Source organism: Solanum stenotomum, chromosome 2 (genome assembly GCF_019186545.1).
Source record: "Solanum stenotomum isolate F172 chromosome 2, ASM1918654v1, whole genome shotgun sequence".
Classification (NCBI taxonomy): domain Eukaryota; kingdom Viridiplantae; phylum Streptophyta; class Magnoliopsida; order Solanales; family Solanaceae; genus Solanum; species Solanum stenotomum.
Genome location: NC_064283.1, coordinates 5,310,441 through 5,334,741, shown reverse-complemented (window position 1 = coordinate 5,334,741; position 24,301 = coordinate 5,310,441). Strand labels below are relative to the sequence as shown.

The window sequence follows — 24,301 nt, the reverse complement described above, 5'->3', positions numbered from 1 at the left end:
TTTTAATTTATGGATCAAATAAAATGAAACAGAAAAATTATTATTTAACCAAGCGGTTAAGGTGTGATTTGGATTTGGACCTAAGTATTAATTAGTCATGTGATTAGAGGATAAAATATTAAAAAGGTTGGACTTGTCAGAGTAATCAAGCAGAGACTTTACGCTAGACAGATGATCTAACAAATTATAATTAAAAGGACACTGGTACGTATTTTTTATTTTTTATTTTTGGGCTGTTTTGTCACATTAATTATTTGGGAGTTATTCTTTCATTTCATTTGTCTTACTTTTCTTTTTAATCAATTTTAAAAATATATATATTTCTAAACCTAAATTATCACCATGCATGTTTAGAATCATAAGATTAAAGAATATTTTGAAATATTCTACATACTTAGTTTAGGACTACCAACTACAAGATTTAAAAATCTTTTTAATTTTTAAATTCATATCAAGTTAAAATCGAACAAACAAATTAGAACGAAAAAAATATTCAATTATTAATAGTCTTTTGTTAATAATTTTTTGTTCTAATATTTTTTCGATTTGATAATTGAATTGTTTCCTCCGGAAACAGTCTCTCTACTTCCACGAGATAGTGGTAAGGTCTGCGTACACTCTACCCTCCCCAGACCCCACTTAGTGGGATTTCACTGGGTATGTTGTTGTTGTTGTTGTTGATAATTGAATCGTTTCAAATTATTTGATGTTTCAAAAAATCAAGAAATATTAATTTGGTTTTGCTTGGCCATATTTTTTGTTGTTATATTTTCCTTTTTCATTAGTTAAACTCGCATTATGATAAAAAGTCAACAATCATCATAACTATCCTGTTTAAAACTTTGTACTAAATATTTAAGGTTTCCACTTCTTTTTTACCAAAGAAAAATCACGATAAAAGATTGGTACTTTAGCAATTAAAAGTCTACCATTTTTTTTTTCTAATTACTTGTGGTGGAAGTGGTCTATATTTCTTTTAAAAAATTGTTGGTGGGAATAGAGTCATAGAAATAGATACTCACTACTCCCTCCCGTTTAAAATAAATGATATTTTTATCTCTTCATTTTGTTTTAACAGGTATTTCACATAATGATGTTTTTTATTTTTTAAAAAAGCGAGTTTTACCTAACAGAAAATTATTACTTAACAATTATATCTTTTTTCAAAGTATTTATTAAGAACAAGTTAGAAAAAATATATTAACTTTCTCGAAATAAGTATTTGCACCATCTGTATTACTTGTCTACACTACTAAATTATATGTACTAAATTATTTGTCAATTTATAAAATAAAATAGAATTAATTTTCTTTTTATTTTATTATTAAATTAATTCTATTTGAAAGTATATAAATATTATAAAGTTCTCAAAAAAATATGTTCTATTGTTAGTCTTGATATCGATGTTTAGACACATAAATAGAAAGTGTATAAAAAAGAATTAAAGAGTAAATTAGTAAAAATGTCATTTTTTATTTATAATTTCTTAAAAGACATATAAAAAGGGAAAATGGTCTAATATATACCCCTCAACTTTGTCATTTAGGATTGATATACCCCTCATTACAAAGTGGCTCACATAGGTTCCTACTATTATAAAATTGGCTCACATATACCCTTCACCGTTACAAAAAAATGGCTCACATACTCCTACTGTTACAAAAGTGATAAAATTAATTTTCAATTAATTTTTTTGATTTTTATTATTTAAAAAATCATGTATTTGATCCTTTTCACAGATAAATTATTTTTTACTTATTTGATTAATATTATTTGAGTTTCTTATTCTTCTTTCATTTTTCAGTGAAAATAAGAGAAATAAAAAGAAAGAAGTGTGAATGAAAAAAAGGAAAAAAATTAAAATTATTTTTTTGCAGCTATATTGTAATTTAATTTTTATATATGTAAAAAAAAATTAGGAAATAAGTGAAAAAAATAAATTTGACCATCAAAATAATAAATTCAAATTAGCCGTTAAATTAAAAAAGTAAAAAAAAAAAAACTTGTGAGAAGGATGAAATTAGCCCTACATGGATTGTTTTTTTAAAAAATAATTATTATTTAGTGTAATTTTTTTCATTTTCGTCAAAGGAAAAGAGTACATATGAATCACTTTCAGAACGAGGGATATATCAACTCTAAATGACAAAATTGAGGAATATATCAAATCATTTTCACTATAAAACATAAACAAGTAATCATATAATCACATATATATATATAAAAGAACCTTATGCCCACCTATGTGGCGCCACCACAAATCAGAATTCCCTTTTAATTTATTTATTCCCAAAATTAGCCTTTCCTTTTCATGAAAAGTTGCGACTTTTATGAAGAGTTGCGACTTTTATGAAGAGTTGTGACTTCAATGAAGAGTTGCGACTTTTATGAAAAGTTGTGACTTCAATGAAGAGTTGCGACTTTTATGAAAAGTTGTGACTTTAATGAAGAATTGCGGCTTTTATGAAAAATTCTGACTTTTATGAAAGGTTGTGACCTTTCTGAAGGTTTGCAACTTATCCTAATAGTTGTAACATTTTCGATAAGGCACAATAAACAGTTGTTCACACTACCCTTTGTTGTCTATAAATAGAGGAATTTCCTGTTATTTTACAACAACGGAAATTATGAACCTCCTCTTCTTCTTCTTCACAATTTAACATTTGTGTACTTTACTCATGTTGAGTGGCTCACTGACACCACTACTTATGTTACAAATCCTGATATGTATTTTACAATCATTAATTCATGCTTATGTTATTAAGGATAAATGATAATATGTAATAATTTTCATTTTCCTTTACATTATTAATGTTTGTTATTACGTAATCTTATATGTAAGATAATATAGTGTTTTAGCTTTAATGCTTGATAGGTTTTAAGTATTATTTTATAAACTTCGTGTTATTAAATTTTCGCGCAAAGCACGAATAATTTTACTAGTATGAAATATATATATCTAGACTAAAATCATCACTTATTATTTTTTTTAAAAAAAAAAAGAGTCCGAAAACAAAATTCTCACCGACCATTAGCCATGTGAAATGCCAAGTAGTTAAAAAATTTCTTGCATTAGATGCCAATGGAAAATTGATATCTCAGGACCCACTTCAACTACCCTCACAAGTCATATTTATTATTTTCGCGGTTTTAATTTATTTGTTTGAGATTTAAAAAATAAAAATGACTATATTATTTTTATGGCTAAATTATAGATATATAAATTTAATATTAGCGAACTCAGAATTTTCAACAAGGGATGTCAATGGTTGTAGTTAATTATAATGAGGCTAGTAGAGCTTGAACACACATGCTCATGAAAATTTTGCAACTCTTTATCTAGTAGACTAAATCTTTAGTTTGTTTCAAGAGGTGTCAATACTTGTATATATATTTATTAAATCAAAATTTGACCTAATTTTCCGAGCAAGAGATGTCGTTTGATACTCTTAACCAAGGATGGGTTCCGCCCCATAATTTATAGGCCAATAACTGAAAAGTTGTGTCTTTTTCTGTTGTCATTTTTCAAAAAATGACCTAGATGTGGTCTCTAAGTTTGTGACGTGGCTTCTTTTCCTCTACCCATCTCAAAAGAAAGAATAAACAAATATTTTTTTTATTTCTCATTTGATGTTCGATATTTACATTAAAATTTAATTAATTTGGGGATATAACACTCCCTAATAAAAGCAACTCTATATTAGGAATTTAGGAGGAATCAAATTTGAGACATCTGATTAAGAATGAAGAAATATTTATCACTCGACCACAATTTTTATGGACAACATCACAAGTCACAAGAAATAAAGAAAGTTCTAACATAAGATGTTTAAATTTTTTTAATAAATAAATAAATAAAATAAACTTTAAAATTAGTGATCGAAAACAAATCTAAGACATTTAAACAATAGATCATTTCATTAAGACTATAGATCTATTTAGGACTTACGTGTTATACACTAGTTAATAAGAGGAATTAATACTACTACATTATGCACTCCGGAAAGTTGAGTATCGTTTTCGTATCTTTTTTTTTTCTTCTTTAATAAATATTGGAGATTTGTTTAGAATAATAAAAGATGGAAGTTGGAAAAATCCATTTAGGCACGTGTGGCCTGAATTACTTTAATTCAACACCCTTCACTTCATCTTGTAAGTCTGGCATGACATAAATTTAAACGGATTAAAATAGACGAAGTAATTGAATCATGTTGTTTGTTTGGATTCTCTCTTTGTTTACGGGGAAAGTATGTATAAATACCTAAGGTAAGAAATGAGAATAATAATTGAAGTGTTGTTATAAGTTATTTGGCTATCCAACAACATATACTAATCTCTCGCTTAGCTATAGATTTTGAGATTTCACTAAATATGTTATGGATGATATATTGTCAAAAAAAAATTGTTTATGAAATGTGGTGGTTGACTAAAGAGGTGGTGTTTGCCTAATTGGAGTCAAGCTTAAATCAATTTAGTAATTAAGATGTGATTTGGATTTGGTTCTAATATTGTTGATAATGGTCATGTGATGTCTTTTGGGAATAACAATAATAATGGTACATAAGTAGTTGAAAAATAATTAATGTTCTCCTCCTCCGTAACAAATATTTTTATTTAAAATGACAGATAAAAGTAATCAAAAGAAATAAATTGTCAAATTATAAATTTGTGATCGAAGACGGCCAAATACGAGATAGATTGTAGCTTCAATACAAAAGAAAAAATGAATCTTGCTAATTTCCTAATATTGACCCCACACAAATCTTCTTTTTTTTTGTTGTCTAGCTCTCTCGTGATCCAAAGCTAATTCAAATATATATATATATATACTAGTAAAGAAAGCTCGGGCGCTGTCCGGGCCCAACATTAATAAAATTATATTGTTACTCTCTCCGTCCCATATTAGATGAGAATCTTACTAAATTTTTTTTTTCATATTATTTGAGCACTTATTAAATTAGGATAGAATTAATTAATTCTTTTCCATTTTACCCGTACAATTAATATGACCATTCCTATATTGTATGTGTATTTTTTGTAACTCATTTCAATGTGTATTGATATAAACAAAGGGCAAAATGGTGAAGTCTTCCAATGTATTAATGATTTCTTAATCACCGTGTAAAGTTGGAAGTGCGCATCTAATATAGGACGGAGAGAGTATAGTTTATGTATTGTTATAAAATTAGTAAAGATTGTTATAATATATTTTGCTCATAAGTGAGCTAATATAAAAACTTATTTGTCATTTGTCTTTTTAATTTCAATTTCAAATAGCAAATAAATGTAGCGATAAGATTGAGGGTAGAAATGAAACATATCTTTCTAAATTTAAGTAAAAATAAACAGAGTAGAAGTAACATTAGGGTTATCGATAGGACGATTCATTCGGTTATTTTTAAAAAAATTATATCATTCAATTTTTCGGCTATTTTATAATGTATAACCAAAATTAAAATTTTAAAATCATCCCAATCCTAATTTATGTGACACAAGCAGTACAAAAATTAGTCTTTTTTTTGTTGTCTTGTAGATATTTTAAGTTATTATTTATTGTAAATTATAGTACTTTTTATTAAAGTTTTTAATAACATATGTTACTTTTTATGTTTGAGAGTTAAACCAACTTTTTTTTATATGTCTTTTAATTTTATATGTGTTTTGTCCTTTTCCATTTTCAAAAACTAATACTCTGTCCATTTCATTTTATATGTCATTTCTTTTTATAAATATATTGGTTATTCCCTCTTCTTATGTCATATATTATGAAATTTGAGAAGTTATTGAAATTTTTATATGATTCTAAAAATATTTTAAATTGTTAGCTATTGTGATTTGTAGTACCTTTTTTTTACAGAATTTTGAAAATAATATTTATTACTCTCTTTGTTCTAATTTATGTGGCACATGCAAAATTTCAAATATTAACCATTTTTTATATGTCTCTTTACTATATTAAGTTGTTAATTATTGTATTTTATAGTACATTTTGAACTTAATTTTTAAAGAATATATGTTATTTTCCATGTCCCAATTTATGTGGCATTAATTGATAGATTTGTTGGAGTCGAGAGAATTTTTTTGTTAATTATTGTAATTTATAGTTTCTTTTTCGTCAATTTGAAAAAATATATGTTCTTAATTGATAGATTTTTTGGAGCCGACAATTTTTTTGTTAATTATTGTAATTTATAGTTTCTTTTTCGTCAATTTCAAACAATATATGTTTATCATATAATCCATTTTATGTGGTACCAATAGAATTTAGAGAGTCAATTAAATATTTTATATAACTTTTAAATATTTAAGCTATTAATTATTGTAATGTATAGTATTACTTATATTATTTTTGAATATAAATGTTACCTTTTTTATCCTAATTTATATGGCATTGATAGAATTGAAAGTGTCAAATAATTGTTAATTATTGTAATATGATATGCAGTACTTTTTATGTATTTTTTACTATTTTTAAGCATACTAAGTATAGTATTACTTATATTATTTTTAAATATATTTAAATCTACTACTTATATATATATTTTTTTAGTATATAAGTGTGAATGTGAGGGTATTTTTAAATACCCAAAATACCCTCACTTTCACACTTATCTACTACTTATATATTATACATTATATTATATATATATATATATATATGGCTCCTTTTATTTGGTGCCACTTGTCGAAAGAAGAGTGAATTTTATTCACTCTTCTTATATAGTAAAATATAAAATATATATGCTAAATTAAATATTGTCAAAATAAGCTTTTCTTTTCTTAAAAATAAACATGCAAGTTTTAAATTTTGGAGGTCGGACAAACATGGTTTAATCAGCCAAAATTCCGGCAGCTGTGATGACTTTTTCTTGTACGTACAATTCACTTTCTTTTTTGGTTCTACTTATTTTCCTTTAGGTTAAATCCAACTACAATAAAACTTTAGGTTAAATCCAACTACAATAAAACTTTAGGTTAAATCCAACTATAATAAAAAGTCTTCCGTCAACGTAACTAAATCATCCAATTCAAAAAAACTATAATCTGTAATGGGTCATTTAGTATATGTGGTAATGATGGTACGTTGGGGGATAAAATATAAGATTAATTTTATTTTATATTTGATTTGAGGTATTAATTAATTTTGAAATTATTTTATTCCACCATTTATATTAAATTACTATTCCATATTTTTAAAAAAAATCTCACGAAATATATCATTTATAAAATATCTTTATTTGTCTTATCCCGCATATCAAACGACGTCAGGATTTACTATTTCATTTTCTTTTGACCAAACCAAAATTCATGATCACAAATTTGGCACTTAAGCAATTATTCCCAAAACCATTAATGATAATGGTGGACTAGAATTATAGGATCCTCCATCTTTAACCATTTTTTTGTTTGACCTTGACAATCACAAAAATCACAGTAATAGGGAAAACTTTTTATTTAATGAGCCTTATACTATCTTCGTCTACTTTTAATTGTCATGTTGCACTTTTCGAAAGTCAATTTGACTAATTTTCAAAGTTAAATTAGATTACATTAATTTGATATGTTAAATAAAAAATTAGATATTCAAAAATTATACGAAAAATACTATAAATTGCATTTTTTTTGCATATCAATATGATGAAAAAATATATCGTAACATGTTGGTCAAAATTCTTATTGTTTGACTCTAAAAAAGAGAACTATGACAATTAAAAGTGAAAAAAGGGAGTATAAGTTATTGCCTTATTGGAGTGACTAGTTTCATTGGATGTTAAAACATTTTGAATATACCTTTCCATTCATGTTTAATTTGATATATTTCTTAAAAATAATAAATAAAATAATAATTTTATTATATGACCACTAGTTATTAAGTTATCTAAATGTTGGGAAATGAATAGTAATTAATAATAAGAAAAAATAGATATAAAATGATAAATATTTTTTTTTTAAAAAAAATAGTACAAATAAAAATGAACATCTATATTTTAATATAATGAACAATCAAAAATAGACCGAGAAAGCATACTTAATAATTAGACCATAAAAAAATCCTCAATTTAATACTTCCTCCATTTCAAATTATGTCATTTTTAGCTTGAATACGTCAGTTAAGAAAATTACTCTTTCTCAGAAAGATAAACTTTTACCAACTTACCCTTAATAAATATTTTTAAAAAGATATAGTTATTTAGTAGTCTTTTTTTTATTATGTAAAATTTTCTTCATTTAAAAAAGGATTAGATTGTAAGAATATCATTAATGTTTGTATGATTATGTGAAATATTATTTATTTTGAAATAAAATTAAAAATATCAATTATTTTAAAACAAAGGGAGTATTTTTTTGTTCCCTTATTTGTGGGGCAGTCCTTTGTATCTCTTTACTGAGAAATATAAATAGCTGAAAATCAAATATACCTAACTTCTGCCCAAATTATTTAAAAGTCATATCTTGCATTAAAAGTCATATCAAATATCTAAGATTTTTTTTAAGGGAAGTTTTTCGGGATGCAGCTTTTAAAATGCAAATACGTATAGTATTTTTTATAATAATATTAACTTTTAGGTTCTGTTAAAATACTTTTTAACATGATATAAAAAATAGTCTTAATGACGAATGATATTTGTTCTACTATAAAATACATATAACTTTAAAGATAATAGGCTAATTAAATTAAATAGTTAGTGAGAATGTAAGTTTGATGGTAATAATAATCTTTAAGTGACAAAAACTTACTATCAACTATAAAAAAAAATACATTTTTATGATAAACAAGTTCGTCATAAATATTATGCATAGTCAAATTTTTGTGACGAACTGTAATTTATAACTGGCAAAATTATGTATCATCAATAATCAAATTTGTTGTGGGTAAATTTGAAAGAAATAATCAATATGTTCATGATTATGTGAAATATTATTTATTTTAAAAAGATAAAAACACCACTATTTATCTGGATGGAGTAATTAATTTTAATCAGAAGAGAAGTACTCCCATGGGTGAAAATTGAGCATCTTAAGTCAAAGGGGGAAAAGTTGGTAAACCAAGGATTATTTAACTTAATTTGCATGGAATGCGCCAACAAACATGCTTCACATAATTTTAAAAAATCATGAGATATTTAAAGCTCAAATTCTCGAAACACCAAATATATTTCAATTTTTTAAGAGCTTAAAAAAATCGGTGATTATCATCATACTTTAAAGGGAAAAGAGTCAAAAATGCCCTTAAACTATGTGAAAGGAACAAAAATGCTCTCCTTTTATAGTTTGGCTAAAAAATGCCCTTAAACTATGTGAAAGGAACAAAAATGCCCTCCTTTTATAATTTGGCTAAAAAATGCCCTTACCGTCAATACTTTGGTTCAAAATGCCCTTAAACTATGTGAAATGAACAAAAATGTCATCCGTTTGTGGTATGGCCCAAAAATGTTCTTGCCGTCAATACTTTGATCGAAAAATGCCCTTATTGTTATTTAAAGGGTCAAAATTCCTCATTTTCCAAATAAATATATTATTTATTTTCTTTTTTACATATTCTTTTTCTAATAATATATTTTTAAAAAAATTAGCAAATGTTTATCTTACTTCAATTCAGAAGAAAATAAAAATGAAAATATTTCTTATTTTATCATCATTATTTTTTATCGTTATATAATTTAAATTAATGATTGATATACTATGATCTTATATATATGGCAATATTATCCGTCGAAAGGATACATGAAGTTATTTATTTTAATTGATCAAATGAGATTAAGAAGAAAAAAAAACATTTCCTACATTTTTATTTGTTAAAGTGANGCTAAAAAATGCCCTTAAACTATGTGAAAGGAACAAAAATGCCCTCCTTTTATAATTTGGCTAAAAAATGCCCTTACCGTCAATACTTTGGTTCAAAATGCCCTTAAACTATGTGAAATGAACAAAAATGTCATCCGTTTGTGGTATGGCCCAAAAATGTTCTTGCCGTCAATACTTTGATCGAAAAATGCCCTTATTGTTATTTAAAGGGTCAAAATTCCTCATTTTCCAAATAAATATATTATTTATTTTCTTTTTTACATATTCTTTTTCTAATAATATATTTTTAAAAAAATTAGCAAATGTTTATCTTACTTCAATTCAGAAGAAAATAAAAATGAAAATATTTCTTTTTTTATCATCATTATATAATTTAAATTAATGATGGATATACTATGATCTTATATATATGGCATATATTATCCGTCGAAAGGATACATGAAGTTATTCTATTTTAATTGATAAAATAAGGTTAAGAAGAAGAAAAAACATTTCCTACATTTTTATTTGTTAAAGTGATTTTAGAAGAAAGAAAACAAGAATAATGTACTTAAATAATATTTTAATTAGGAAGAAGATGTGTTTAAAAAGAAATAAATAATACTCCATATTTATTTTTAAAAGGACATTTTTGACTCACTTTATAACTATAGGGGCATTTCTGAACCAAAGTATTGACTGTAAGGACATTTTTTAACCAAAGTATTGATGATAAAGATATTTTTGAGTCAAACTATAAACGAAGGACATTTTTGTTCCTTTCACATAGTTAAGAGACATTTTTGACCATTTTCCTACTTTAAATAAAGAAGGAAAAACTAATTAATTAATTTATGCATACTCGTGATTACAACAAAAGTGTGATGTTCAACTAAATTATATTGTTTATTATTCGTGGTGATTTTACCTAATTAAGTTAGTGATACGCAAATGTTATTTCATATTTTATTCTACATAAATCATTTTGCATAATTACAGCTCGACATATAATATGAACCAGATGTTGCATAAGCTATGTGTGAAACTATTTTTTCTTATATATGCAACCAGGGACGAATCTATAGCCTAGAAATAGAGCAAAATAGGGCAAATGAATTAGTTTCGTAAAATTAGATAGTTTATGTACATATTTTTTTAAAATTGATATAATATTATCTGTTGGCATCCATCTTACAAGAAGGCTAAATGGTGCACTTGATTGAATGTTAAGTTATTAATCTAAAGGACTAGGAATCATTTCCCACATATTACATTATTATTTTATTAGTGGTACACCATATTCTAGAAACTCTCTAAATATGCCTATGCAATGCACCCGCCAATCTTACATTATATTACGTTGGATTTAATTTTGAGATTATCTTTGTTGTTTTTCAAAAGCTTTAATTTGCTCCAAATATTTTAATAAATAACCTCAAGGCTATATATAAAGGGTACTTAATATTTTTATTTTTTCCTTTTATGAGAAAAAAAAGAGAACACAAAAAGGGAAAAAAATTCGAACTTTGCACAACAAAATAGAGATAACTAAATCAAAACAATGGCCTAAAAATAGGGAAAATTGTGTAAAATGTAAATCAACCCATTTTTTATTTATTTATATATATTTATCGAAGACGTATATTTTTTTTTTGATTTCCCATCCGGTGTCCGGTACCTACATTGGAGCTTGACTAACTCCGGATGCGTACCGGAAAGTCCCATATTGGGGGTAAAATGCTCCCTAACAAAAGCGACTCCGTACCAAGGGGCTCGAACCCAAAACCTCTTAATTAAGGATGGAGGAGTACTTACCACCAAGTATATATGAAAGTTGTTGTCACGTTTAATTTGTACATAGTCGTAACAACTATAACAATAATAAAATACAATGGTACTATATTCAAGATAGCCACATATTTAAATCACGAGATCCATGCTGCAATAAACCGAGGTGCTAGACTATTAGCCTGCCTTTCGGACGGAATCAATAATTTTTATTTAGATCATATATTTATTTAAATTTTTTATCAAATATATATAAATAACTAGTTCCGAATTCAATAATCAAGATGAGTCGTGAGAATTTATAAACTTAAATTTTGGCTTTGTGTAGGTAAATTGCTCTGTCACGTACCGAAATGAAGAATAAAGGATATATTTTAGGGTCCTTTACACATCTGTTTTATTTTAAGTTGGTTTTTTATTTTTGCTTCAGAAGATAATAAAGCATAAATTTATATTTTCATATCATAATATTTTACAAATTATATTTTGTGCCTTTGAAGAACTTATGCTCTATAAGAATGTCTTTTGCATTTCTTTGACAATTCTTTAAATTCAATATTTCCAGAGTAATATGTTTAAGAATTTTTTTTTTATAGACATTTATGTAGCATCTACATATTTTTAGTTTAAGATTGTAAGATTCATAAAAAAGTTTTTACTTAATAAAATTTTGTGTCAAGTTAAAAATAAATGAATAAACTAAAATGGAGAGAGTAGTATGTATTGTGACAACTAGAACCATTGAATATTTTGTTGGGAGCATCACCCCTAAATCCTATCGTACGTGATTTAAATTTAATTGAAACTTCAATGCGAGTTTTTAATACCGGGCGGAGAAAAAAACACTACAACCATTGAATATGAATGCGTTAAACGTGTGGCCCTGAGCTCTTTGTCTTTGTTACAAAAAATGAAAGATTCCAAAAATTAATTTTATGAATTTGTCTAGTGGGCCTTTTTTTTTGTTTTTGTTTTAGAGTAACTTTCACATATAGCAAACAAAAAAATCATATTTTGTATGCTATAGCAAAGTTTGCATAATTGCGCTCCATAGCAAACATATATATGTATAATTCGCTATACATATACAATTAAAAGCTGTCTATTTCGCTATACATATATACAAAAGAGCAATTGTATAATTCGTTGGCTCCTCTTCAGAATTGTATAATTTCATTATACAAACATAAAACTGGGCAGGGGAATATTTTTATTGTATAATTATAAGTGTATAGGACGAATATATATGTATTTGCATGTGTATATACAATTTTCTCTCGCTTTATACAAACAGAAACGCAATTTATACACTTCTGTGTATAAAGCGAGAGAGGAGAACACAGAGGGAGTGAGCGAGAGAGGAGAGTGGCGAGCGAGAGTTTGAGGGAGAGAGACGCTGACAAACAGTTTGCTACAGGACACAATTAAATCAAAGTGTGGTTATACCATTTAATTTGAATTATTAGTTTGCCATTATATACAATTTTCCCTTTGTTTTATGGACATATTACTCAAGTACACAACATTACTTTATCTATTCTCAATATTTCCCTACTCTTTTACTAAAATACAAAAATTTCTTATTTTCCCCAATTCAACTTAACCGGATACTTTATTAGTTTAAGTATTCGCCCGTTATTAATTAAAGTATCCGCGCTGCTATATTATGCATCCGCCCGTTAATTTAGTATCCGCCTGTTATTAATTAAAGTATCCGTGCCAACAACTTAATAATTTAACTATCCACCCTTTATTAATTAAAGTATCCGCACTGCTTTATTATGTATCTGAAAGACACTAAAAAAGGGATTTTTGGTAATTAATGAAAGAGTAGGGATAGGAAGTAATTTCCTTCTTATACTATGTGATTTGTCTAATTTTTACTTGTTTTATTTCTCAAGTTTAATTTACAATCCAACAAAAATTTCTTTAGTTTCAGTCTGATTCATCACCACGTAAGCCTCTACGTACCATCGAGAATTTACACTTTATTATTTATCACAAAAATCATCTTAATTATTTTTTGCTTTTTTTGGTTCTTAATAATTAAAGACAACGACAATGTAAAAAAAATTATAAATCAAGTTTATTTCTTCCTTTTCCAAAAATTGGTCCCCAACTCCGCCCCTACTAATAGCAACAAAACTATACGAGTATAAAAACAAGGGACGATTACGTGGCATAGTGGATTAAATGGCATTGTCCATAAATATTAATAGATGTGAACAATAAAAAAAAAATTAAAATTTTAAACCCACGAATAAACAAAATAAATAAATTTATTTTATATTAATAAGAAGGTCATTAGATAATTATATTAAGTCAACTGACAAGCTAATAAAAATTAATATTAACAATTTACTAATTTTAAATAGTGAACAATATAGTAAAGAAAAATACGAGACAAAAAGTTATTTGATAATCACATGATTTGTTGTCTCTATTCATATAAAATTGGTTATGGGAGAGGGATGGAGGTGGAGGAGTAAATTTCATTAAGGAACAATACGATAGTTGGACTTTTGTAAAGTCATATGATTTAACAAGCTCAAACAAAATATTACAATCTAAAATAATTACAAAATAATATTTTAAAATTATCCATGCATGGCGCGTGTACGTATATTAACTATCCTTTATAGTAGTTTTATATGAGATATGTGTGGATATTATTTATCATATATGCAAGTATAATTAAGTAGAGATATTATATACCTATGGATATAGCGTATTGTTATGTGCACTATACTATGTATTCCTCTATAGAAAAAGTACTTACAATGCACACAAATGCATTATAACTTACTGTTGTTATGCAAGTGTATATAATGTATTTCACTATGTTTTGAAATTGAAATGTTTCTACGTTTCGTAATTATGCATATCTTGCTATTATGAACTTTTTTCCTAATAATAATAAAGAATGGGCTTTGGCCCAAATGCGCAGAGTGAAAGACGATCTATTACTTGGGTCCTCTTGTTAGTCTCAGGCTTTTCCAGTGATGTGGGCTTCAACAGTGTTTGTCTTTAACAATTTTCTTGAATATTGGATGAGAAATTATTCTAGTTTTATTGTCTAGATTGAGGTACATAGAAATTCAGTATTTAATGTTTATGAATTCTATTAGCATTTCACATTAATATACAATTATATTCGAGTTCACAATCATTTCTATTATATAAATAACTATTGGGTTCCTCCTTTGAATTCATATACATGCATTCTACATCTGTTACTATCGAGAAAGAAGATGGCAAAATGATGAATAAGATTGAAATAGTAAGTAAAGACCCAAGTAACTGCTATCATAAAAGAGTTTTTATTTATTATTGCTAATACATGATAGAGTTTGAATCCGTCGCTACAAACTTGAAAATTACGGATCTCAATAAATGAGCTAGTCCTCTATCTCAAATATACTTGGTTCAAAAGCTTATTTAACCTCTTTCTTTCTATTTATAGGGCATTAAAGTTATTTAATTTCCAAATGATGTGTATAGAAATTCCACCATGACAATCCAACTTAGGACAAGAAGTTTCACATAGACAAAACACAGAAAAAATTTGGATATATAAGTGAGTATACCTTACACGCTAATGACACGCTTTAAAGCCGTGTGCACCTAAATTCAAAATGGACGATATATCTAGTGGGCTGAACCGTTACACATGATATCAGAGTTACTCATGTGTCAAGCTCGAGAGAGCCATTCCAGCGTCAAGCCTAAGATTAAAAAAAATCAAATTTTCGAAACCTAGTGGACTCTTTTGTATTTTCAAGAAACTAATGGTGGCACCACATAAATTTTCACATTTATATAGAAAATGGCGCGATAGTTCCTCTTTGAGCTCCAAACTGTATTCGCCGGCGATGGACTTCAAATGCTCCGATTCGGAACAGTGGAAGGAGGCCCTATCTTCTTACGGAGCCAGTATCGAGTCACTTAACAAGCCTAACCTCGTCTCTCTCGATGATTTCTACCGGAATGAGCTTCCCGGCGTTCTCCAGCAACGAAACCCTAGTTACATCACAACTCCCGAACTCTCCAAGCTCATGCAATGGAAGCTTACAAGAGGCAAATGGAGGTTGCTACTTCTCTCTTTATCTAGCATTTGCCAAAATATATGTATTTACTTTTGATAATTGCTATGGTATATTGATTGGATTATGTGTAAGTATTCTGGTTTGTGCAACTTTTTTTTGTAGTTAATTTACTGTATTTTGAAGAATTACCTACATAATATGTTACTCCTTTCAATTTGTCTGTCTGGTTTTCAAGGTATACTTATGAATCTTGTGGTCTTAGACTTAAGATACATTAAATGTACCAAAATGCCTTATAATTCCATGATCTTAAACATGTCGTTAGAATGAAAGAGTTTTAAAAAAGTAAAAAGACATTCTTTTTGAAACAGACTAAAAAGGAAATTAAGACCAATAAATTGAAATGGAAAGTAAGACAAGTAAATTGAAATGGAAAGTAAGACAAGTAAATTTAAATGGAGTGAGTATATTAAGATGTGGTACTTAAGGCTATGAGAAAATTCTAAGTAACATTTGATAATTGTCATTCAGGCCTAGGTTGTTGGATTTTGTGTCATCACTGGACGATGCTGTTGTGAGATCTGCTTCGGAGAAGGCATTTCAGTCTCTACCTGATATCTCAAAAGCTATTTCGGCACTAACTGTCTTGAAAGGCGTTGGTCCAGCTACTGCCTCTGCTGTTCTGGCTGCTTATGCACCGGATATTGCACCTTTTATGTCGGATGAAGTAAATTTGTCATGACCTTTTTGCTATAGAAAATTTTATTTGATTCTCTGTAATATTTTATTAATTGAAGTGTACTAAAATGTTTGATTTATGTGAAAATGCTGTTTTGATAGGCAATGGTTGCTGCAATTGGTAACTCAAAAGACTATACTTTGAAACAGTATCTAGTTTTAGTGGACAAATTGCAGGCAAAATCCAAGGTTAGCTAGACTTTTTCTCTATGTTTTAGGTATAATGATGCTTTCATCTGGGTGTTGCTTGCCTTTTTTTTTGAGAATGAGATCATCAAATTGCTCTAACTGGAACTACTTTCATTTGATTCATTTGGAATATGTGACAGAGGGACTAAATTTCGGTGTAATGTAGAACATAGATTACAGCAGGTTCCTCCATTACATATATGCACATCTCTTTTTGTCATCTAAATGCCTGCCTGATTGTGAACCACACAATATTCCTCTAATTTCTCTATTATAAAGCAGGAAACCTTTTTGTAATCTTTCTGATTCTAGCTTCCATCTGAATGTTTGGTTGATTAAAGATGCTTTTTCTTTCTAGTATCAGAAGTTCATTTGATTAGCTAGGACAGTAATGCTTATGCATGGATATCAGACCATCATTGTCCTGTTTCCATAGTTGTACGTCGTTTAGTATGTGGTTTTCTGCTTTCACAATGCACGTGTATCTCATCATTCAGTTTGTGATTTATCCCTTAAATTTCACTCAAGACCACCCTTTTTTTGGTCTTCACTCTAGACCAAATCCCCGAGGATAGAAATTAATAATCTGCTCTGTGTAGACTTTGTTTACATGCATGCCATGTTCAGATGAAGCCGCTTGTTTCTCTGCTGTTCATTCACCAGGATATCAAAGAATGCTAAACCCCCCCTCCCCTCTCCTATGTTTCATGGTTCATGGTCATGCCTCAGACATCCTTTCCTTTGGATGAAGAAAACCATTTTTAATTTAAAAGAGAAGCTCTGTGTATGTTGGTGGGGGGAAAGCAGTCATTGTGAATTTGTGATCATAGGTTTGGCCTCAATAGAGATTAAAAAATGATTCTTCGGCAAGTTGCCAGGTAAGATTTGTGTCGGACCTGATGAGATGGTGAAGAATGAAGAAGGCAATATTTATGTGATGATCTGAAGTAATTTCATGGTGTTCTGGAGTTGAACTGATTTTTGTATGGTGATGGATTCCACAAGTTTGGATATCAATAATATTTTGAAGTAAAACTATGTATAACTAAGACCTGACTACCTAAGCCATTAATTTTAGGAAAGATTTAGAGTTTGTATATTGTGAGAAGAAATGTCTCAAGACTAAACACGGGCTCTTTTACACAATGCTAAGTAGCTTTTCCGTGAACCAAATCAAAAGCTTTGTAGTGTTTGTAAGTCGTTTGAACTTTTATGCTGAACCCATGGTACATTGTTTATTATAGCCTCTGAAGTGGAGGACCTATCTCATTTCATGTTCCATTGGCAATTGCTTAATAGGAGTTATCAGCAAAAGGAGACTCTTTTACTCCATCAGATGTTGAAAGGGCACTGTGGAGTTCTGTTGTGGGTGCCAAATCAGGTGGGTTGTCACAAGAGCCTAAGGATGTCAACTCAAAGCGGAAGTCCAAGAGGAAGCGCGCATAGTGACTTTGACGTTGCTAGTCGAGTTCAATAGGTGTTGATCAATCAGTAAGTTCAAATCTATTTTTGTTTGTAAGGATTTTAAACTGCTTGTATATATTGCTAATGTATACCCTTAAAGGAAGCACTTGTTAGTTGTGTTTCATGTGTTTTAGGCATACAATCAATGTCTATAGCACTGCTATGAGCGATCTATCCTATCAACTGATTATAACTGTTGAAATTGAAAATCGAATAACTTGGACAACTGATTACTTTGTGTAATCTATAAGCTACTAGTGTAGAAACATTCTACACTAGTGGTGTGATTTTATTTTTGAATATAAGTAGTGATTCGAATTCTATGGAGAAAGTGATTATAATTAGGATTTGTGTGAATTGGAAAGTAGATATGCAACGTCTTTATTGCTTTGGTTTAGCTGGCATATTTGAAAAAGGTAAAGGGTAAAGTGAATTACAGATAGAGTTTCGTGTGATAAGCATGGAGGACTTATGTCTTCCTAAAGCCTATCTTCCTACTCAATAAAGGAAGGAAAATAGTTTCCATTTGTTTTAGTTTGGACTCATTCTCTCATTGTTTACATTCCCATTCAACAACAAGAGACCGTTGAACGAGGACAAATGGGCCAAGTTTGGTTGTCGCCGCCTTACTAAGCAACACCTTCTTCATTACTTTGAGCAAAATTTTAATATTAATAATAGTATATACTTATATAATTCTGATTCCGAAATTTTAGTAAGATGGTCTTGAAGTAATTATGAAGTTATGATTAATATATTGTTTTGAAGTAATGATAAAGTTGTGACTGATAGATCATGAATATGAATAGTCAAATCAAGTGCACATACGAAACATTCATACAAAAAATACATATAAATATTAATTAATTGACATCATAGTTGCTAAGATGAGATTTTTCTTCATCTGAAAAGCAAAAAGTATAAATAGCATGAAATATGGAGACTTTAATTTCAAAACAATTAAATGAACGTACTCCATCATAATGTTCAATGTTTCCAATTCATCTAGTACCCACGAAAAGTCCAAAGAGGAAACATTCTAAATTCGTAGAAATTACAGAGTTAAAGAATTATTGCTTTATTCAATATATATACTAATTTAGATAATCTATTTTCAACTCAACTTCGATTAGACCATAAATTTTGAAGTTGAAATTTGAAACTTATTAAAAAATTTGAAATTTAAAGTTATGTTTGAAGATGTGTTTTATTTGATTTTTTTTTTCTTTGAAGTTTATGAGTGAAAATCCTAAAAAATCTTTTAAAATATTTGAAGATCAAATTATGATCATACACTTGCTAATTATAATCCAACAACTCATTTTTAATTTGGATTTATCACTTATAATTTGATTTTGAACATTGTACTTGAAATGCAATTCTTTCTCGAATTCTTACATAATTGCGGAGTACTTTATTCATCGATCTGACTTTATTTAATTTCGAAACTTTCAAGAAATTCTTATTAATACCGAGCTGGTACCAAGAAGGCGAACAAGACGAGGCACACGAAATTGTCCAAGGGCCCTCTAGATTACGTGGCGGTGTCTCATTGGTTTAATCCATAAATAAAAGCGCTGTCCCGCGTAAATTTCATGTAACCCCCTGCATTTTCCTCAAATTTACCAGAATGACTTACTCCGACCGGAAACACCGTCGGAACCATAAAACCGCCCCTCTTCTGCCTCAAAAGGATGCCGCTTTCAGTCACTCCGAGGCCGGATTTGATGGAGCTTCCTTTTCCGGCGCCGTCTTCAACCTCTCAACTACAATTGTCGGTGCCGGAATCATGGCACTTCCGGCTACACTCAAGCAACTTGGTGCAATTCCAGGTCTTATTGTTATCATCCTTGCTGCTATACTGACGGAGAAGTCAATTGAGATGCTACTGAGGTTCACCAGAGCTTCCAAGTCCGCCTCCTACTCTGGCCTCGCCGGCGATGCGTTCGGTGGCTTTGGCCGTACATTGTTGCAAGCTTGTATCGTGATCAACAATCTCGGCACCCTTGTTGTCTACATGATCATCATTGGTACTCTCTCCGGTTTCAATTTGTTTGTTATTATTTTTTAATGTGTTTAAAAAAAAATACATTTTTATCTTTTAGTCGACTTTTTAATATCTTTCAATTTCAACTTTGCATGTGACATGTTTAACATCACTAGATTAAATGACATTTTGGTACCTGCAGTGTTATCTCCATTTTGTTACTAGTTGCTAAATCTAGTAGCTCTGAAGTTATCTGTGTAGGCTAATAAAAGTGGTCTGTTTGATTGCAGGAGATGTTTTGTCTGGGACTTCGTCAGATGGGGTGCATTATTCGGGTGTGACGGAAGAATGGTTTGGCCAACATTGGTGGAATTCGCGGTCCAACTTACTGCTTCTTACTACGCTCCTTGTTTTTGCTCCTCTAATTTCATTCAAACGCGTCGGTGAGCATTCATCATGTTATTCTTGTTTTATAACCTTACTATGAATTGTGACATGGATACTTGAAAAAGAAGGAAAGTAGGTTGATGTAGTGAACTTGCAAAAATGGAAGTGAACTGTATTTGTAGTCACAAATATGGAAAATTTCTCAAATGCATTTGATGATTGTCATCTTCGAAATGTTATGTTTTATAGCTCAAACCAAGTTAGAGGGTGTTCGGATTGGCTTAAAAGTTGGTCAAACCTACTTTTAAGTCAGTTTTTTACTTCCGGAGGTGTTAGGCAAATATAAATGTGACTTCATGAGAATCAACAAGTATGTTGTGGTAAAAATGATTAAGGGATCATTTAGGGTGAGATATTACCTCATAGTGGAACATGCGAATTATGTATTTGAGGTTAAGGGCTGTTGATGTGATGTGGTGGTTAACCAAATTATGAAAATATGAAGTAGAAGGGCATCTGGTGTTTGGTTACACTTTACCCAAGTTATAACTGCTTAAAGTACTATAATTTCATGAAATTTTCAATGTACAACCTCTTCCTCTATGTCCAGGTTCATAAGGTTATTAACTTAAACTTATTATTGCATAATCATTCAGTCTAAATTCTTATGATGTAACATCGCCTTTACTGAAGGAGGTGGTATGGGATGAAATTTGGATTATATTGCATGTTGTCCAGTTGCTTTTGGGAAGTCTATCTAAATCAGCCAGCAATATGATGTTACACCTTCATTATACTTGTTTCTCTACTTTATAGATGGTATACTTGCCTGTGAATGCACTATCTGCGCTCAGCCACTAATATGCAACACTTTTTTTATTGTATTGGGCAGATTCATTGAGATACACATCAGCTTTGTCAGTCGCTTTGGCTGTTGTATTTGTGGTGATCACTGCTGGAATAGTCATTGTTAAGTTCATTAATGGAAGCATTGGGATGCCCCGCTTACTGCCTAAACTTATTGATCAGGCGTCTTTCTGGAAGCTTTTCACAACTGTTCCAGTACTTGTTACTGCCTATATTTGCCATCACAATAGTAAGTTCTAGCTGCGCTTCTTCACTTACACAGTATTTTGTCAAAGAAAATCGTTAGTAACAACCTCCTCTGTGATTAAGCAGATATATAATGCAATTTTCCTTTTTGATGTGATCTTAATACCCAATCAAGCTGAGGACGTTTCCTCAAAGGCTTTTGTATGACATGCTTTAGGCAACAAGTCTCCTTGTATCCAAGAGAAACCAAGATATCTGAGTAGTGTCTAGGTTTTCTTTGTCATACATTTTCCCCAAGTGTCTAATCTACATTTTAGTGAGCAGCTCTTTCAAGAGCTTCAAGTCATGCATGTCTATTCAGGTTCGTTGAGGACATGTAGGCGTTCCTCTGTGTTTCTCTTGTCGACAATTTTTATCTTTTTATTTTTTGAAAGAGCTTTGTCCTGAAAGATTAAATCTTCACTCATGAACCTGGACATAGTGGAAGAGATTTCTCATTGAAAATTATTGTATTTTACGCAGTTATAAGTTGGGATGGAACGCCAGATGTACTTATACTTCATATTGTCATAATTTGGTTTACCACCACATTACATCACTTGCCCTAAACCTCACCTCCTAGACATGGTTTTATCCTAATTGTCAGTGTTGATAAATGCTCAAGGAGTGGCCAGAAATTACTAGTAAAAAGTACAAAACTCTAATACTTGTTTGATGAATGTTGCAGTACATCCAATAGAGAATGAGCTAAGAGATGGCAGCCAGATGAAGTCAATAGTCCGTACTTCAATTGTGTTATGCTCAACTGTATACATAGCAACCAGCTTTTTCGGATTCCTTCTCTTTGGTGATCATACCTTGGATGATGTACTCGCCAACTTTGATGGTGAACTTGGAATTCCTTACGGCTCATTACTTAATGATGTGGTGCGAGTGAGCTATGTGATCCACTTGATGCTCGTTTTCCCAATTGTCTTCTTTTCCCTTCGCCTCAATATGGATGGCCTCTTTTTTCCCTATGCAATTCCTATTGCCTATGATAATCGCAGATTCTTTTCGGTCACAGCAGCTCTCATCTGTCTCATATTTTTGGGAGCAAATTGTGTACCTAGCATCTGGGATGCCTTCCAGTTTACTGGTGCCACTGCTACTGTCTCTGTTGGTTTCATTTTTCCTGCTGCTATTGTCCTTAGGTGAGTACCATCTTCCCTTTTCAACTACTTGTCTGTAATCATCCTCACATACTCAAAGTTAATTCTCCATGTTTGCCATTTATCACAGGGATACACATGGAATTGCAACCAAGAGGGACAGGCTAGTGTCATCGGTCATGATATTGTTAGCTGTTTCCTCAAGTAGTGTAGCAATCTGCAGTGACATTTACAGTATTTTCAATATTGGAGTTGAAGCTTAGAAGAGCGCGATAAAGTTGGATTCTTTGGCTATTTAAGGTTCATTGTCAATTGTAGTTTCGGGTAAGTTAACTGATTATTTGGTTCCTGATTGATGATGCCAAGTTAATTCCAAGAGAATATGAATATCAACTGGAAGATACATGATGCAGGGATCGGTCTATGTTCTGTACAGCACAGAAAAATGGCTAACATAACGAAATTGAGAGCGTTTGTATCAGGTTCTTGTCAACTTTTCTTGATAGAACTTTCACATAGTTGTAACTTTACATTTAAAGATATGGAAGATCTCAGCAGCTAAAGTTGTTTGTTATACTTTAGTCTTATTTACATAGTTTACTTTAATCCTTTTGTGCTATAAAGTAAAAAAGATGTACTACGAAATGGTTGTGGAGATCAGCATAATAATCTAAGGAGGGTATTAGCTAAAATCAAGATAAAAATATACCAAAAGGATGTCATGTTCCATACAGAATATGATATCATCTATCTTGGTTATAATTTTAAAAGTGTAATCCTAAGATCACTTTGTTTTGAACTAAATGACCCTGAATATATATTTTTACAACAATTTTTTATAAAAAAACTAGTACTTAACAATCAGTGGCGCGGATTCAGGATTTTCACAAAGTGGATTCAAAATATAAAAAATAAAATTAAAATGTGGCAACAAAGATTCAAACTCGAATTGGCTGGGAAAATTGAACTTTCTTCACCACTCAGCCAAGTGTTACACTTGTGTTAGTGTGATTAAAAGTTAATATATACCTATAAAATTTAAAAACTAATTAAATATATATATATATACGGTGTTATTTTTTAATGAATATGAACCCACTTCACCCACTGTAGGTCTGCCCCTGTTAACAACCCATTCACAAAAGCTAATATAAATATATAATTTTGATTCATGTTGGGACGTTCAATGATAAAAGTCATTCATCTTGTTAGAAGAGTGATAGAGTGGTATAGGAAAGGACATACATATGATATTCATCGATCTAGAGAAGACGTACATCAGCCTTAAAGCTCATTTTTATTTGTTTTAGTGATGAATATATTAACGCGATAAATTCAAGGTGAGATGCCATGATATATGTTATTTACAGATGATATCATTCTAATAGATGAGATTTACAACGGAGTTAATGATAAGTTCAAAATTTAGAGATATATTCTAAAGTTTAAAGGGTTCATGTTGAACAAGACGAAGAAAGAATATGAACTTAAACAAAATCCACGTGCTGCCCATCCCTTCCTGTTTAAAATTTGTCCCTCAAATTCAAACTCGCAGTGCCAGAAGTGTTGAGAGGCAGATCTTGGTGGCATTATTATTAGCTATTTTGTCAGGCATTGTCCAACATTTTTGGTATCTTGTAATCTAAGACATGAAGTGTAAGAGAATTCCAAAAAGAACAGAGAACAAATTAAAGAAGAGAAAAACTAAGTGT

General features: G+C 29.8%; 2 protein-coding genes across 3 annotated transcripts; both read left to right on the top strand.

Moving 5' to 3' along the window:
- The first annotated feature begins 15,241 nt into the window (after positions 1-15,241).
- On the top strand, positions 15,242-18,250 carry LOC125856481 (uncharacterized). Its single transcript, XM_049536038.1, has 4 exons — positions 15,242-15,661; positions 16,152-16,347; positions 16,461-16,547; positions 17,847-18,250. The coding sequence occupies exons 1-4, from the start codon at positions 15,363-15,365 to the stop codon at positions 17,991-17,993; spliced, it is 729 nt and encodes a 242-aa protein (XP_049391995.1). The 5' UTR covers positions 15,242-15,362; the 3' UTR covers positions 17,994-18,250.
- Positions 18,013-23,167, top strand: LOC125856480 (amino acid transporter AVT6A-like). Of its 2 annotated transcripts, XR_007445527.1 has the most exons (7): positions 18,013-18,038; positions 19,468-20,041; positions 20,289-20,441; positions 21,278-21,481; positions 22,166-22,631; positions 22,720-22,913; positions 23,003-23,160. XR_007445527.1 is itself a non-coding variant. In XM_049536037.1 (6 exons), the coding sequence occupies exons 2-6, from the start codon at positions 19,642-19,644 to the stop codon at positions 22,850-22,852; spliced, it is 1,356 nt and encodes a 451-aa protein (XP_049391994.1). In that variant the 5' UTR covers positions 18,013-18,038; positions 19,468-19,641; the 3' UTR covers positions 22,853-23,167. The 2 variants fall into 2 exon arrangements, 1 of the variants encoding a protein (XP_049391994.1); XM_049536037.1 differs by having other exon boundaries at positions 22,720-23,167.
- Positions 23,168-24,301: the final 1,134 nt, after the last annotated feature.

Bases quoted from the DNA above. Each gene is read 5' to 3' on its own strand.
- LOC125856481 (XM_049536038.1), top strand. From the start codon at position 15,363: ATGGTGGCACCACATAAATTTTCACATTTATATAGAAAATGGCGCGAT. The intron at 15,662-16,151 runs GTTGCTACTTCT...ATTGTCATTCAG, and splicing joins CTTACAAGAGGCAAATGGAG to GCCTAGGTTGTTGGATTTTG. The intron at 16,548-17,846 runs GTTAGCTAGACT...ATTGCTTAATAG, and splicing joins AATTGCAGGCAAAATCCAAG to GAGTTATCAGCAAAAGGAGA.
- LOC125856480 (XM_049536037.1), top strand. From the start codon at position 19,642: ATGACTTACTCCGACCGGAAACACCGTCGGAACCATAAAACCGCCCCT. The intron at 20,442-21,277 runs GTGAGCATTCAT...TGTATTGGGCAG, and splicing joins AATTTCATTCAAACGCGTCG to ATTCATTGAGATACACATCA. The intron at 22,632-22,719 runs GTGAGTACCATC...CATTTATCACAG, and splicing joins CCTGCTGCTATTGTCCTTAG to GGATACACATGGAATTGCAA.